Below are 12,371 nucleotides of genomic sequence, written 5' to 3'. Positions count from 1 at the left end.
TGTCATCAACAACTATTCATAAAACAAATAATTTAACGACACCAATACCACTGGTGGTGGCTTCTATTCTTGGATTGAAGAAACAGCGTGAGCTGGTCGTGCTTTGAATAATCAACACACAGCTCTTCCTCTTTCATCATTGTCTTATTACACGTGCAATCATGATATGGATTGTAAATGATATTGAAAGTCAACACAAGCACCAAGATATGAATAAAAAATATTGAACTGTGTCCTTGAATCATCCGACTACACAATGTGTTTTGACAAAGGTGACAACATATAAATAAATGTACACCAACAAAATGTGAAGAATATATCCCTGTGTTTGCCTAAACTCTTTCATCAAACGAAAATAAATATGTGGTGAATCAAAAAAACATAATTTTGCCCCAACATTAACTTATCACCGTGCAAAATATCCCAAAAAATACCACCAAAAAACGACCTAAATAAAATCCTGCATAACTTAATATCAAAATCAAATAATCAAATTAGTGCCATTGACATCAGAGTTTAAATTCTAATTGCTCCTCAAACTTTTATTTCAATATCATATGATTTACAAAACACAAGACATTGAAAAGATCTTAATAAGATCATGACAAAACAGATTGGTCACTGAAACAGCATTTCACAAACTTCATAAGTGAAGAGAAGAAAGTAAAAATAAACCGTTCCCCTTATTATAAAGGCGTTATCTACAACACACATCAGCAACAATAATCCCATTCCAATACATTTGAATTATCTTCGATATAAAACATTATGTGACCCGTCCCCTGAATCTGGTTTTAGGATTGAATGAGTAGAAGCCTAAAGGTAAATTTATTTTTAAAATTAGAATGGTGAAGAGAGATATCAAATTTATAGATATTGCAATATAAGACACTATTCTCATTTCCTTCAATAAAGTATTTAAAGTTTACCCTAGAATTATATTTTTGTCCATTAATTCAATTTACAGCATCTCCTTTACATCCTGACATAAAAACCAATTTGATGCACTGGTCACAAATGAGCTGCTGTTTTACAAAAACCAGAACACAATAAAACATGACTATACATTAGACTATATAGTCTGCATTTATAGACTGTTGGTGCTTGTTTCATCTCAAATTTTAAAAAAAGGAGAGAGTTTACTCATGTTTATTCTTGTAATTTAAAAAATGGTGGGGGGAGGGGGAGGGGGCGAGAGCGTTGCATTGCTTTTAAAACTTTAAAGTCATTTGAGCACCAGTTCAAAAGATGACGGGATGTAGTTCAAAGCACCCAAGAATAACTGGAGCAGTTAAAATACAGAGCAGAAGTGGATTCCAAGCGCAATTGATCAATGTGTTCAGTGTGAGACCACCTAAAAGTTCAATCCAGACAAAATTGCAGGATTGACACGCTCGAATGCTTACACAATTTATTATCAAAAACAAAAAACTATTACAGCACATACAGAGCAATGGTTTATAAGGGAAACAAAATATCATCTGAAAAAAATAGGAACCACACATTTGACCGTCAACCACCTGGCTATGGATCCCAGCCAGGACCTGAGAAAGGCAAAATGATCTCATTACAGGACAAGGACAGAAAGCAAGGTGGAAGATGAAAAACAAGGGGGATCTCCCTATCCTATGGGATGTCAAATGATCCAATCCCAAAACAGAGAGTGATTTGAGCCAAATTTCGTGCACATTTACATAAAACTTACAAAGATTATTTTCTATTGCTGTCCAGATCTGTTTTCTAAATATTTAAGGCAACACAATTTTCAAAGGTAATCTGACTATTCTCCTAACCTTTGTGAAACCTTCTCCATATCTAAATTTGACAGCTACTCAATCACTGAATGGTGGACAAAAGAGTCTTTAACCCGAATCAATTCCATGTCCATTTGATGAACCCCCCTGTGAAATTATATATAAAGCAATAAGTGAAACAATAAGCGACCAATGATAAGTAATCTTGCTTAATGCAAAAATGATATGTAATGTAGTGTGATGAATAATGGCACAGACATTGAATAAGTTCAGTTTTATTTTTGACATAGACGATTCAATTCATAGACAATTTACTTTACAGATATGGAGATAGTGGACAAAAATAAAGAGAACAACTTCTAAAAATATATATTCAAAAATATGTTAATGATGTAACGCAGAGCATTTCTGACTCATTTGCTAAGCAAACTATAAGGGGCAAGATGACCAAGTGAAGTGCATTTAAACCATGGGGACCTGAGTTTGAGCCCCACTGTCGACATCTTGCATTTTTCTTTGAGAGAGAAACGTAACCCATTGAGCTCAATTTGCAGCACTGATAACGCACCCTGAGAACAAAAATTTCACCTGTGAATAAATCCTTATCTTATTCATTTCATTTCAATATAAACAGTTAAACAATTCAAAAAGTCTCTGCTCTTGTCTCTCCTGATGTTAAGGATCAGATTAACCACCTTATATTGCTTTTGTTGTTGGCTGAGGAAGGGCCATAGTCTGCAATCTTCTTTGCTACATATATAATCTATTTTTATTAAGCTGTTAAATTCACTTTTGTTAAATAATTATTTTTACGGTCCCGGCAGCTTAATAATCAGCTTAGTATTTACAAATGTGAAGAAGGGTTTTGCTGATGCATACAACAAAATCAAAACCATTGATATAATATATTATATATATATATATATATATATATATATATATATATATATATATATATATATATATATATATTATATATATATTTACAGATTAAACAACCAAGTAACCAACTGTAAGCCATAAATCAACATCCTCTCCTTCCCACTTCTCTCTCTCTCTCTCTCTCTCTCTCTCTCTCTCTCTCTCTCTCTCTCTCTCTCTCTCTCTCTCTCTCTAACCATTAACCTTTCATGTTCATAAAAAGGCTGCATACATACTTGCAGACCTGCCTATTTCAAAATTTAAAAATTCGTAGTTTTTAGGAAATAAAAGTTGGAAGTCAGCATTAGCTAATTTCATAAAACAACAATTTACTTCCATAAGGAATAAATAACACCAAAATCCTTACAATTATGTTTTCTGGCATCGACTTTCATTTTCAATAAGTTTTAATGACTTAGAGATGCTTATGAAATTGTGAAATTGGAGCCAAATTTCATGATTCTATAAATGTTTGGTAGTGGTTGGCAGGTCTGTATCTATAACCCATTATCTCAATCTGGCATTACATCCGAGTGAATCATTCCATGACAAGTTAAAATTATCAAAAAATATTAAATTTATAGTTCATTAGGAAAAAAAAATTTCTTTCTCCCTAATAATCTAAACCAAGTCGGAAATTTTTGGCTACAAATTCACTTTTTAGCACCAAAGTCACATAGACATAATACTGTTTTAAATGGTAAGTCACATATTCTTTTACGCAAATAATAAACTAAACAACAGAACAGATTTATCCATAAATTCTTTAATTATCAATCAACCAATCTACAATCATCAATCAACCAATCTACAATCATCAATCAACCAATCTACAATCATCAATCAACCAATCTACAATCATCAATCAACCAATCTACAATCATCAATCAACCAATCTACTACCGCCCACATTTATTTCCTTTCTTTTCTGGGTGCTCACATCAATTTCAATTCTTTCCTAGCTACACACATTTCCACTCTCTTCTCACTTCAAACGTTTCAAATCAATATCCATTTTTTCTTGGCATACATTTCCAATCAAGTTCCATTCCTTCCTCACTACACACATATCCAATCATTTTCCATTCTTTCCTCAATACACACATTTCCATTCTTCCAAGCTACACACAATTTCAATCAAACTCCCTTCTATTATAGCGTGACAAACTTCCATTCTCCCCTAGCTGTGTGATTCGTGTTTCAATGTGGCCATGATGGTTTCGTGAATCTCATACAATTCAGTCAACTTGCTACCGACTGTGTCTTGCAGTTTGATCAAATCTCGATGCTCCTGATCTCTCAATGACTTCCCCTCTTGATTCTGTCGTTGACTGTCTTGCATTCTTAAGGTTAAATGGTGATTTTCTTCTTCTAAAGCCTATGTGTGAAAATAGAAAAAAATAAAAAATAAAAACAAATAAGAACAAACTACTTGAGCTCTAATATAACACAGAATTCACTCAATGTGCTCAAAGTATTTTACAAGGTATCCCAAGCTAACAGCAACACTTAAAATGTAAGCAAGACATCAAGGCTGCTAGGAGCAATTACAATTTTTTATTTTTTTGGCAGAGACTACGCTGTTACAGGAGGCCAGGTACTAAATTTCCCATCAGAGTACATGAGAAGATAAGTGTAAATAGACTTTTCTAAGGACTCAATTTTGCAAGAAAAATCACTGACAAACCTGTCACAAAGACAATTCAAAACTGCAGTGTTTCAGCTCTCAAATAGTCTAGGTTGGAAATGTTTTGGTTTGCTGTGGGGAGGGGATAGAGAGAGGTGAGGTTCCTAACTAAAGGAAATATTTTTTAAAAGCTACAAAAATTCAGGAGTGAGAATGACTGGTCATAAAAAAAAGGAAATTTTTTTAGTGCATAGATCATGACCCATCCATGCGAGTATATTATAACCTATAAATTTGAAATTCATAAAAATTTACTGAGATGCAATTCAAAATGTGTCTCGCAGCAATTTCAAATACCACTCAGATCAATTTCAAAAGTTGAAAGTAATATCAATTTATATTATCTACATATAGAATGGTACCATGTGATCATACAATGTCAACAGCCACCACCCACCCCTATTTTTCACTTTTTAAAAATACTCATAATATGATTTGTTGGAATGATGTGGGTAATAGTTGTACTCGTGGTAGAGATGATGGTTGGTGGTACTTGTTGTATTCATGATAGGTAGGATGACGTTGGGGTATTTTTAGTAGTGTTGATTGTAAGGGATGATGGTGTGGTGGTAGTTGTCATAGTTATAGGGACGATGATGTTGTGGTGGTTGTAGTAGTGCTGGTAGGAATGATGATGATGCAGTGGTGGTGGTTGTAGAAGTAGTAGTAGTGGTGTTGTAGTAGTGATTGTACGGATGATGATTTTGTGCTGGTGGTTGTAGTAGTGGTGGTGGTAGGGATGAAGATGTGGTAGTGGCAGTTGTAGGGATGATGATTTTGTGGTGATGGTTGTAGTAGTGGTGGTAGGGATATTAATGTACTGGTGGTTGTAGCAGTTATTGTCTGGACGATGATGAAGTGATGGTGGTAGTAGTAGTAGTGGTGGTGATAGAGATGATGATTTTGTGGTGGTTGCAGGAATAATGATGTGGTGGTGGTTGGTTGTAATTGTAGGGGTGGTAGGGATGTGGATGTAGTGGTTGTGGTGGGTCTTTTTTAATCATAGAAAAATTTGAAAAAGGCGGAATTGTGATGGTGATGAGCGGAGATAAACCACCATTTATGCGGGAATCTGCCTTTAGGTGTAAGATTCCCAGCCCTGACAATTAGACAAACAAATGTTTCAGTCTTCCCCGCTTGGTTGACTATGCCTAATAATCCACTCTGGCTAATATCCCTGTGAAATCAACTGAGGGGCAAGTTTTAAAGCAGTGATCACTGTACTTAATTGATAGAAGACTTACTTGTATTCTAACTTGTAGAGCAGATAGTTGTGAATCCCTGGACTGTAACTCTTCTATCTGAGATCCTAAATTTTTTATTTCCTGGAAAAGACAAGTTTTCCATGACAAAATATTAATGTGACCTTGGTAAGGAGGTAATACTTTAATCAAACAATCAAGGAGGTAATACTTTAATCAAACAATCAAGGAGGTAATACTTTAATCAAACAATCAAGGAGGTAATACTTTAATCAAACAATCAAGGAGGTAATACTTTAATCAAACAATCAAGGGGGTAATACTTTAATCAAACAATCAAGGAGGTAATACTTTAATCAAACAATCAAGGAGGTAATACTTTAATCAAACAATCAAGGAGGTAATACTTTAATCAAACAATCAAGGGGGTAATACTTTAATCAAACAATCAAGGGGGTAATACTTTAATAAACTATCATTTCTTGCGTTCATGAGGAAATTTGAAAAAAAAAATAAAGTACCACCCTCAAATCTCTCATAGTCCCTGAATAACACCATCCTTTCATCTCTCATTCATCGTTGGTTTCTTATTCATCTCGTCTATTTTCTTGACAAAACAAGATTGAAGCTTATATATCCTAGTTCTCATTGTTTTTTTGTTGTTTTTTTAAACTTCTTCAAATATTAACATCTGCATTTTACAACGTGACAAACAATGTAACAAACCTCCTGTTTTTTCTGGTTGTCTAATCTGATACGTTCCAGCTGGTCAGTCAACTGGACCACCATGTCTCCCCCTCCTCCTTTGTCTTGATCCAGTAACTTATATGAAAATAAAATAAATAATCATGGTAAACTAATTTAGGAAGGAATAATAATGATAAAATCAATCATGGAACTTTATTACAGTAAAAAGCAGGCTTTGTCAGATACATGAAAGACTTTAAAAAGATAACATTTTTAATATACAAAAGTATACTTGATTCACAAAAGCCTGGCATATCAAGCCAGATTTGATTCCACTCTATTGTATTCCGTATCTGAGCCTGAGTTCCTTTCCTACCAGAAAGAAAGAAGGAAAGAAGAAGAAGAAGAAGAAGAAGAAGAAGAAGAAGAAGAAGAAGAAGAAGAAGAAGAAGAAGAAGAAAAGAAGAAGAAGAAGAAGAAGAAGAAGAAGAAGAAGAAGAAGAAGAAGAAGAAGAAGAAGAAGAAGAAGAAGAAGAAGAAGAAGAAGAAGAAGAAGAAGAAGAAGAAGAAGAAGACAACAACGAAAATAAAGAGAGAAATATAAAGATATAAAGAAAGAAAAAAAAGGAGAAAAACGAGTAAGCACTCTATAAATTACACATAGTGCTCTAACAAAGCCCCACTATCTTTTTCAAAGTCTCTCTCAATGTCAATAAATTAGACTCTGGATAAGGCTATGCCCAGGGGAACAGGAAGAAACAATTGACTTAACCGAAAATAAACTTAACCGGAGTGTAACCAAATAAGCAAAAATGTGTGTGAACAAAGCAAGACAATCAAGAATAAGTATGGCCCTTCATGTTGCGCTTTCCACTGACATTGCTTGGTCGCATCGAATTAACCAGAGGAGTAGAGGTCCCTGTAGTGGTCACGCTTCTTGTAAATTGTCGAGACTGAATTGGCTGGTATGCCGATTTCCTCTGCATGATTTTCTGCCGCATGCCAGACTTTTCAACTGCACCGATCAGTTGATCTTTCTGTTCAGCGATAGGGTTGTCAACCGTCTGTTTGCCATCGTAGTTGTAGACTTGACTTGAATTCTTGATAAAATTGTTACTAATTAGAAGGGTCAATAGATAGGATGGCCTTGGATTAGAAAAAAATTAATTTTGTCTAAAAATCTTGACTTGAAGCTGCGAGCATGTTAAATGTGATATGGATAAATCAAAGCTATTCGATAATACTTATGTACATTGAGCACAAACGTCGGGCAAAGCACCTACGTCACATCGGCGTGCGCCAATCATTCGCAGATATTCTTAACCAATGAAAATTCTTACTGGTAGTTTTTTTAACCAATGGAATAACTTGTTGTTTATTTGTAATTTTATTGTGGTCATGAGTCCAGGAACATCGACTTAAGCAGCATCGACTTATGTGGAGTGTTTTTTAAAATACTAATGTTATTGACAAAAAAAATCGACTTGGTTAAAAATCGACTTAAGCAATATCAACGTATCCCGAGTGCACTGTACTTCATAACACAATTGTCATTCAGTTCTAACTAATATCCTCACCCGTTTTTTCAATCTGGCACTTTCCTCCTTGTAGGCGGCCAGCTGTTTCTTCCACTCCTCCACATTGGCTGTACTCTCCTGGAGGGCAGCTGTCAAGCGAGCGTTATTGTTCTTTAATGTCTGTAACTCAACCTCCCATTTCTTGGCATTTGCAGAACTGTGGAGAAATCAAGAACCCAGTGATTTCTGAACAAAAAAAAAGTGTTCATTCATGCCACACTATGCAATGCATAATGCAAAGCAACACGCATACCTGACAGGTTCAAATTTCAAGAATTGGTTTTTATGGTTCATATAACTTGTAACTTTTAGAAATCTGGCAAGGACTTTAAGTAAATGCAAAAAAAAAAAAAAAAAAATGAAATGAAAAACAAAGCATTAAAATGGTCCATAAGAGCCATAAGGCCAATGCAGTCTGTTTATCCTGGTTTCTGTCGTTTAAAATGAACAATGGCAATTATTTGCTACTCTTTGGGTAAGATGCTAGTTTACCGTTAAAAGAAAAAAGGAAACAAAAAAAAAATATTAAAAAAAAAAACCCCACAAAAAACTATAGAAAACAGAAAGCTCTCTCGTTTAAAAAAGTAATTGTCAGAACTAACCTTTGTGCTAATGCCAATTTAAGACGGTCATTCTCGTATTTGAGCTGAGCTTCTGAGCTTGGATTTGGCGAAACTCCATTTGTGCCTCCACCTCCTTGAGTAAAAGAGTTCCTCCTTTCACGTAGACTGCCTGAATCATTCTATAACAAACAACAAAAAGACAAAACATAAAATCAAGTTTCTACTTTAAATCTCCACTGACTAAATTTGTGATTTTGGAGTCAACACATATGCGTTCAAACATACAATTTCTTTTTCTTTTTAAAATTTCCTTTCATGTTTCGTCATTGATAAAAATATATAAACACGAAATTCGTTTTTATTCATATAGCCTTTTCTTGCTATATTGATATACCATATAATGTATATGCACTATTCATACATAATATATCAGATATCCTTATGTATTAATATCCATATTACAGATGCACTTCTATTTTATTTACTGAAGTACTTTATGAAATTACGTAAATATATTTTATAACGCTGATTTATTCAATTTGTAAACTCAATTTCCTTATAAATAAAAACCTATTCATATATTTTCATTATAAATTTTCACTCTTTAAGAGTAATAAAATTCAATAGGAAGTATTTTGTTGTCCTGACCGTCTGTAAAAATTCAGAAATCATAAAACACAACACACAATATATACTCAGTTTATCATAATCTCCAACCAGTCATATTTAACACTGCAGGTTTAGATAACCACATCATATGAATGTGTCAAATTTTCTATGGAACTACAAAAAATGAACATTTGAACAAATGAAAGCATTTATACCAACTGTCCTAAACGAAAGCAAGTTTATATGTGTATATAAATCTATTTTTTCCTCGTATTTTTAACCTTTTGGACTAAATAAATCCTATAAACAAATAAAAAATTGTACATTTTTAAAGAAAAAAAACTTTGAAATTCAAGTGGAAAAACTCATGTGTATCCCATAGCAAAGACTACAACGCTTTGCTAACTTGCTCCTAAAAATCGATGGTTTGTAATGAAACCACTGACCTGGATGGAAGAAAGACTGTTGGTTCTTTGGTGCAGGGGTTGTCTGCCTGAGGGCTGTGGGGAGGTGGGGTGACTGTCAACCCCGCCATTCATCTCTGACTGTTTTAACTGGGCTACCTGACGTGTCATCTCCTTCACCTCTTTGAATTTTTCTATAAACTGTAAAAGGTATATAAAGTAAGGAAGACATCTTAAGAAACAGTGCAGGTAGGTAAAGAAAGGAACAAATTATCAAAAAGAAACTAAACTCTGAATAGATATTGATGATGATGATGACAAAAACAATGTCCTGATAAACGAAAAACTAGATCGGTACAAACTTTATCTCAAAGTGAACAAGCTCAATTTTCAAGGGAATTAAATCTACCGACCAAAAATGCCAAGTAAGAAAAATTGGATTAACCCCCTTTGCTTTTAAAAGATAAATACACACATGCTTTTTTTTGTTTGTTGCTTTAGGTCTCTTCCAACACAATTGAGGTTATATGAGAGACCGCTGAAACAAAAAAAACAAGCAATCTAACACAAATAGTACAAATGTAAATCAAAATCATAACCTAAAGATATCATAAGCTAAATTATAAATAACCAAGAACAAACAGGCAGAAGATTTACAGAAAAAAAAATATATCCCTGTCAAAAATACATTCACAAACCAAAGAAGCAGGATAGGCTAGTAAAGAGAAGAAGAAACGACATCACTATCGGATCGTACACCCATGCGAACATCATAGGTATATGATTCAAGGGTGATGCTCCCATCCAACCACCCGCACACACATGCTTAAGATTGTTAAAAAGTGAATATAACAGCTTAAAAAAAAAACAAACAAACAAGGAATGTTTCAGGCTCAAAATCCTCCATCAGAAAAACAACAAAAAACAATGAAAACATGAACACATTACTAACAAAAACATATCGATGCTCGGCACGTCCTTTCTGTATAAAGATCTAGGAAATGTAAATAAAAAGAAGTGTTCTCTAGATTACTAAGGAGTGCCAAATTGAGTGGAATATTTAACAAGACATAAAATTTGGTGCGTTAAAAAAAAAAAATTTTAAATCCTGAGTAGCATAGAAATAGTTGTCGAATATATCTGTTGAAATAAATCCGATAAAGGGTGAAAATAATAATCCAGATGTACGTAGAAAGGACAGTGGTCCTTTTCAAATGGAGTGATCTTGAATATGAGCTAATATTTACAATATCAGCTACAGTGATGAAGGAAATAACACAAACCTTAAAAACTAAAGATGTGAGAAATGCCACAGAGACGATAGTCTTATAATATTCCAACCTCGTGCTGAGTCCACAGGGATTAAAACATCCAAGGGTTCTAATCAGATACGTTTTTTTTTTCTTGCACCGAGACATAGTGTCTGTATCGCAGTTTAGTATCACTTCAAGATTTTTCATCTGTCTTAATTTTGAAATATACGTGTCAGGAAAAACAAATTTATGTCTGAATATTTCCATGCGGCTTTGTGGTCTTGTGGTAAGACATTTGCCTGTGGACCGTTAGGCCTATGGTCTGAGTTTTGCTCTGGGAATGCACAGTTGAGTGCTTGGAAAGGTTCTTTACTCCCATTCTCTCACTCAACTCGATGTAAATTAGGTACTTAGCTGGAAACAACATTGATTCTGTCGTAGAAAATGTTGTGTTACTGTTGGCTAGGGACCCTTTAGAGCACTTTGAGGAGATATTACCCTATACGAAAGTTTAACTTTTATCATTGAAAAAAAAACAAAAAAAAACTCTCTTACTCTTACAAATTTGACCCCAGATGTGGAAGAAAATTAAATCATTACTGATTAAACTTAGATTCAGTCCATTATGCTTGCAAATTGGGACCGCAAAACAGCTGAGTTCATAAATTAATCTTTTTCAGATCATCAAAAAAGTTTCATTTGGTGTTCAACAACTATCTTGAGATTATTTTTAAAAAATATTGCGCAATGTCCACTTAGGTGCTCAAAGCTTTACAAGAGGTCCTCAGCCAACAGCATCACTTAACAAGCAAGAGGCCTTTGAATCACTGTTACAATTTTTTTTTTTGGATAAAGAGTAACACTGGTACCTATTTTTCACCAGAATGTGGTCAGAAAATGTGAAAAAAAAGTCTTTTCCAATGACTCAACTTTGCACTGCCCAGACCAGGACTCAAACCAAGGACTTATCAGTCCAAATGCAAGACCATAAGTTACATATCCAATATGAAATTTAAACTTCAGGACTGCAAAAAAAAAAAAAAAAAAGACTGAACTCTCCCTAAAAAATACCAAAAAAAATCCCCCCCAAAAAACAAAAAACAAAACAAATAAAAAACAAACTCCTGGACTAGGGATTGAATCCCACATCTCAGACCTTAAATCTTTCTATATTATATGCTTTGTCTCGAAAAGTGACACAAGTTACCCAAACAAACCTTTGATAGGTCTTGTTCAGATGCGAACCCTAGACCATAGACTGTGTTAGCTCTTGGGTCAGACCATTGACCAAATTTCTGGGATGTTTTTGTGAAGGTCATGTTGGGCGTGATAGTGCTGTTGACGATTGCCTGGGGAAGCAGTTAGAAAAAAAAGAAGAGAGAAATGAAAAAACAAATAAATAAAAAAGGCAACATAAAAAAAACAAACAATAATATAATAATAATAATAATAATAATAATAATAATAATAATAATAATAATAATAATAATAATAATAATAACGATGACCATGAAGACGATTATGATAAAAGTAATAATAAAAATAATAATTACCTATATAATAATGGAGCTAAGATCATGCGACCGCAAAACAAAGAATACTTAAAGGATATTTTACAGGAAATGGAAAACTTCGAACAAATTTTGAAATAGTTATAGATCGCAGAAATGGCCGTTCGATCGACATTAGAAGGACAACTTTTCTGGTCAAAACA

The 12,371-nt window shown here is 33.9% G+C and overlaps 1 protein-coding gene across 2 annotated transcripts in view; it reads right to left on the bottom strand.

The window, feature by feature from the left end:
• Positions 1–2,826: 2,826 nt before the first annotated feature.
• Positions 2,827–12,371, bottom strand: part of LOC144964146 (homer protein homolog 2-like) — a 64,484-nt gene continuing 54,939 nt past the window's right edge. For both annotated transcript variants that reach the window (XM_078898081.1, XM_078898080.1), the window contains exons 3-9: positions 11,875–12,006; positions 9,447–9,605; positions 8,431–8,570; positions 7,829–7,985; positions 6,291–6,386; positions 5,607–5,687; positions 2,827–4,053 (exon numbers count right to left, since the gene is read on the bottom strand). In XM_078898081.1, the coding sequence (XP_078754207.1) occupies positions 3,856–4,053; positions 5,607–5,687; positions 6,291–6,386; positions 7,829–7,985; positions 8,431–8,570; positions 9,447–9,605; positions 11,875–12,006 (963 nt within the window). In that variant the 3' untranslated portion in view covers positions 2,827–3,855. The remainder of the gene's footprint in view (positions 4,054–5,606; positions 5,688–6,290; positions 6,387–7,828; positions 7,986–8,430; positions 8,571–9,446; positions 9,606–11,874; positions 12,007–12,371) is intronic.

The sequence above is a fragment of the Berghia stephanieae genome, chromosome 2 (assembly GCF_034508935.2).
Source record: "Berghia stephanieae isolate SIO BIC M18660-M18661 chromosome 2, UCSD_Bste_1.3, whole genome shotgun sequence".
NCBI classification, from domain to species: Eukaryota; Metazoa; Mollusca; class Gastropoda; order Nudibranchia; family Aeolidiidae; genus Berghia; species Berghia stephanieae.
The sequence above is the reverse complement of the archived record's forward strand: the minus strand, read 5'-3'. Positions and strand labels throughout refer to the sequence as shown.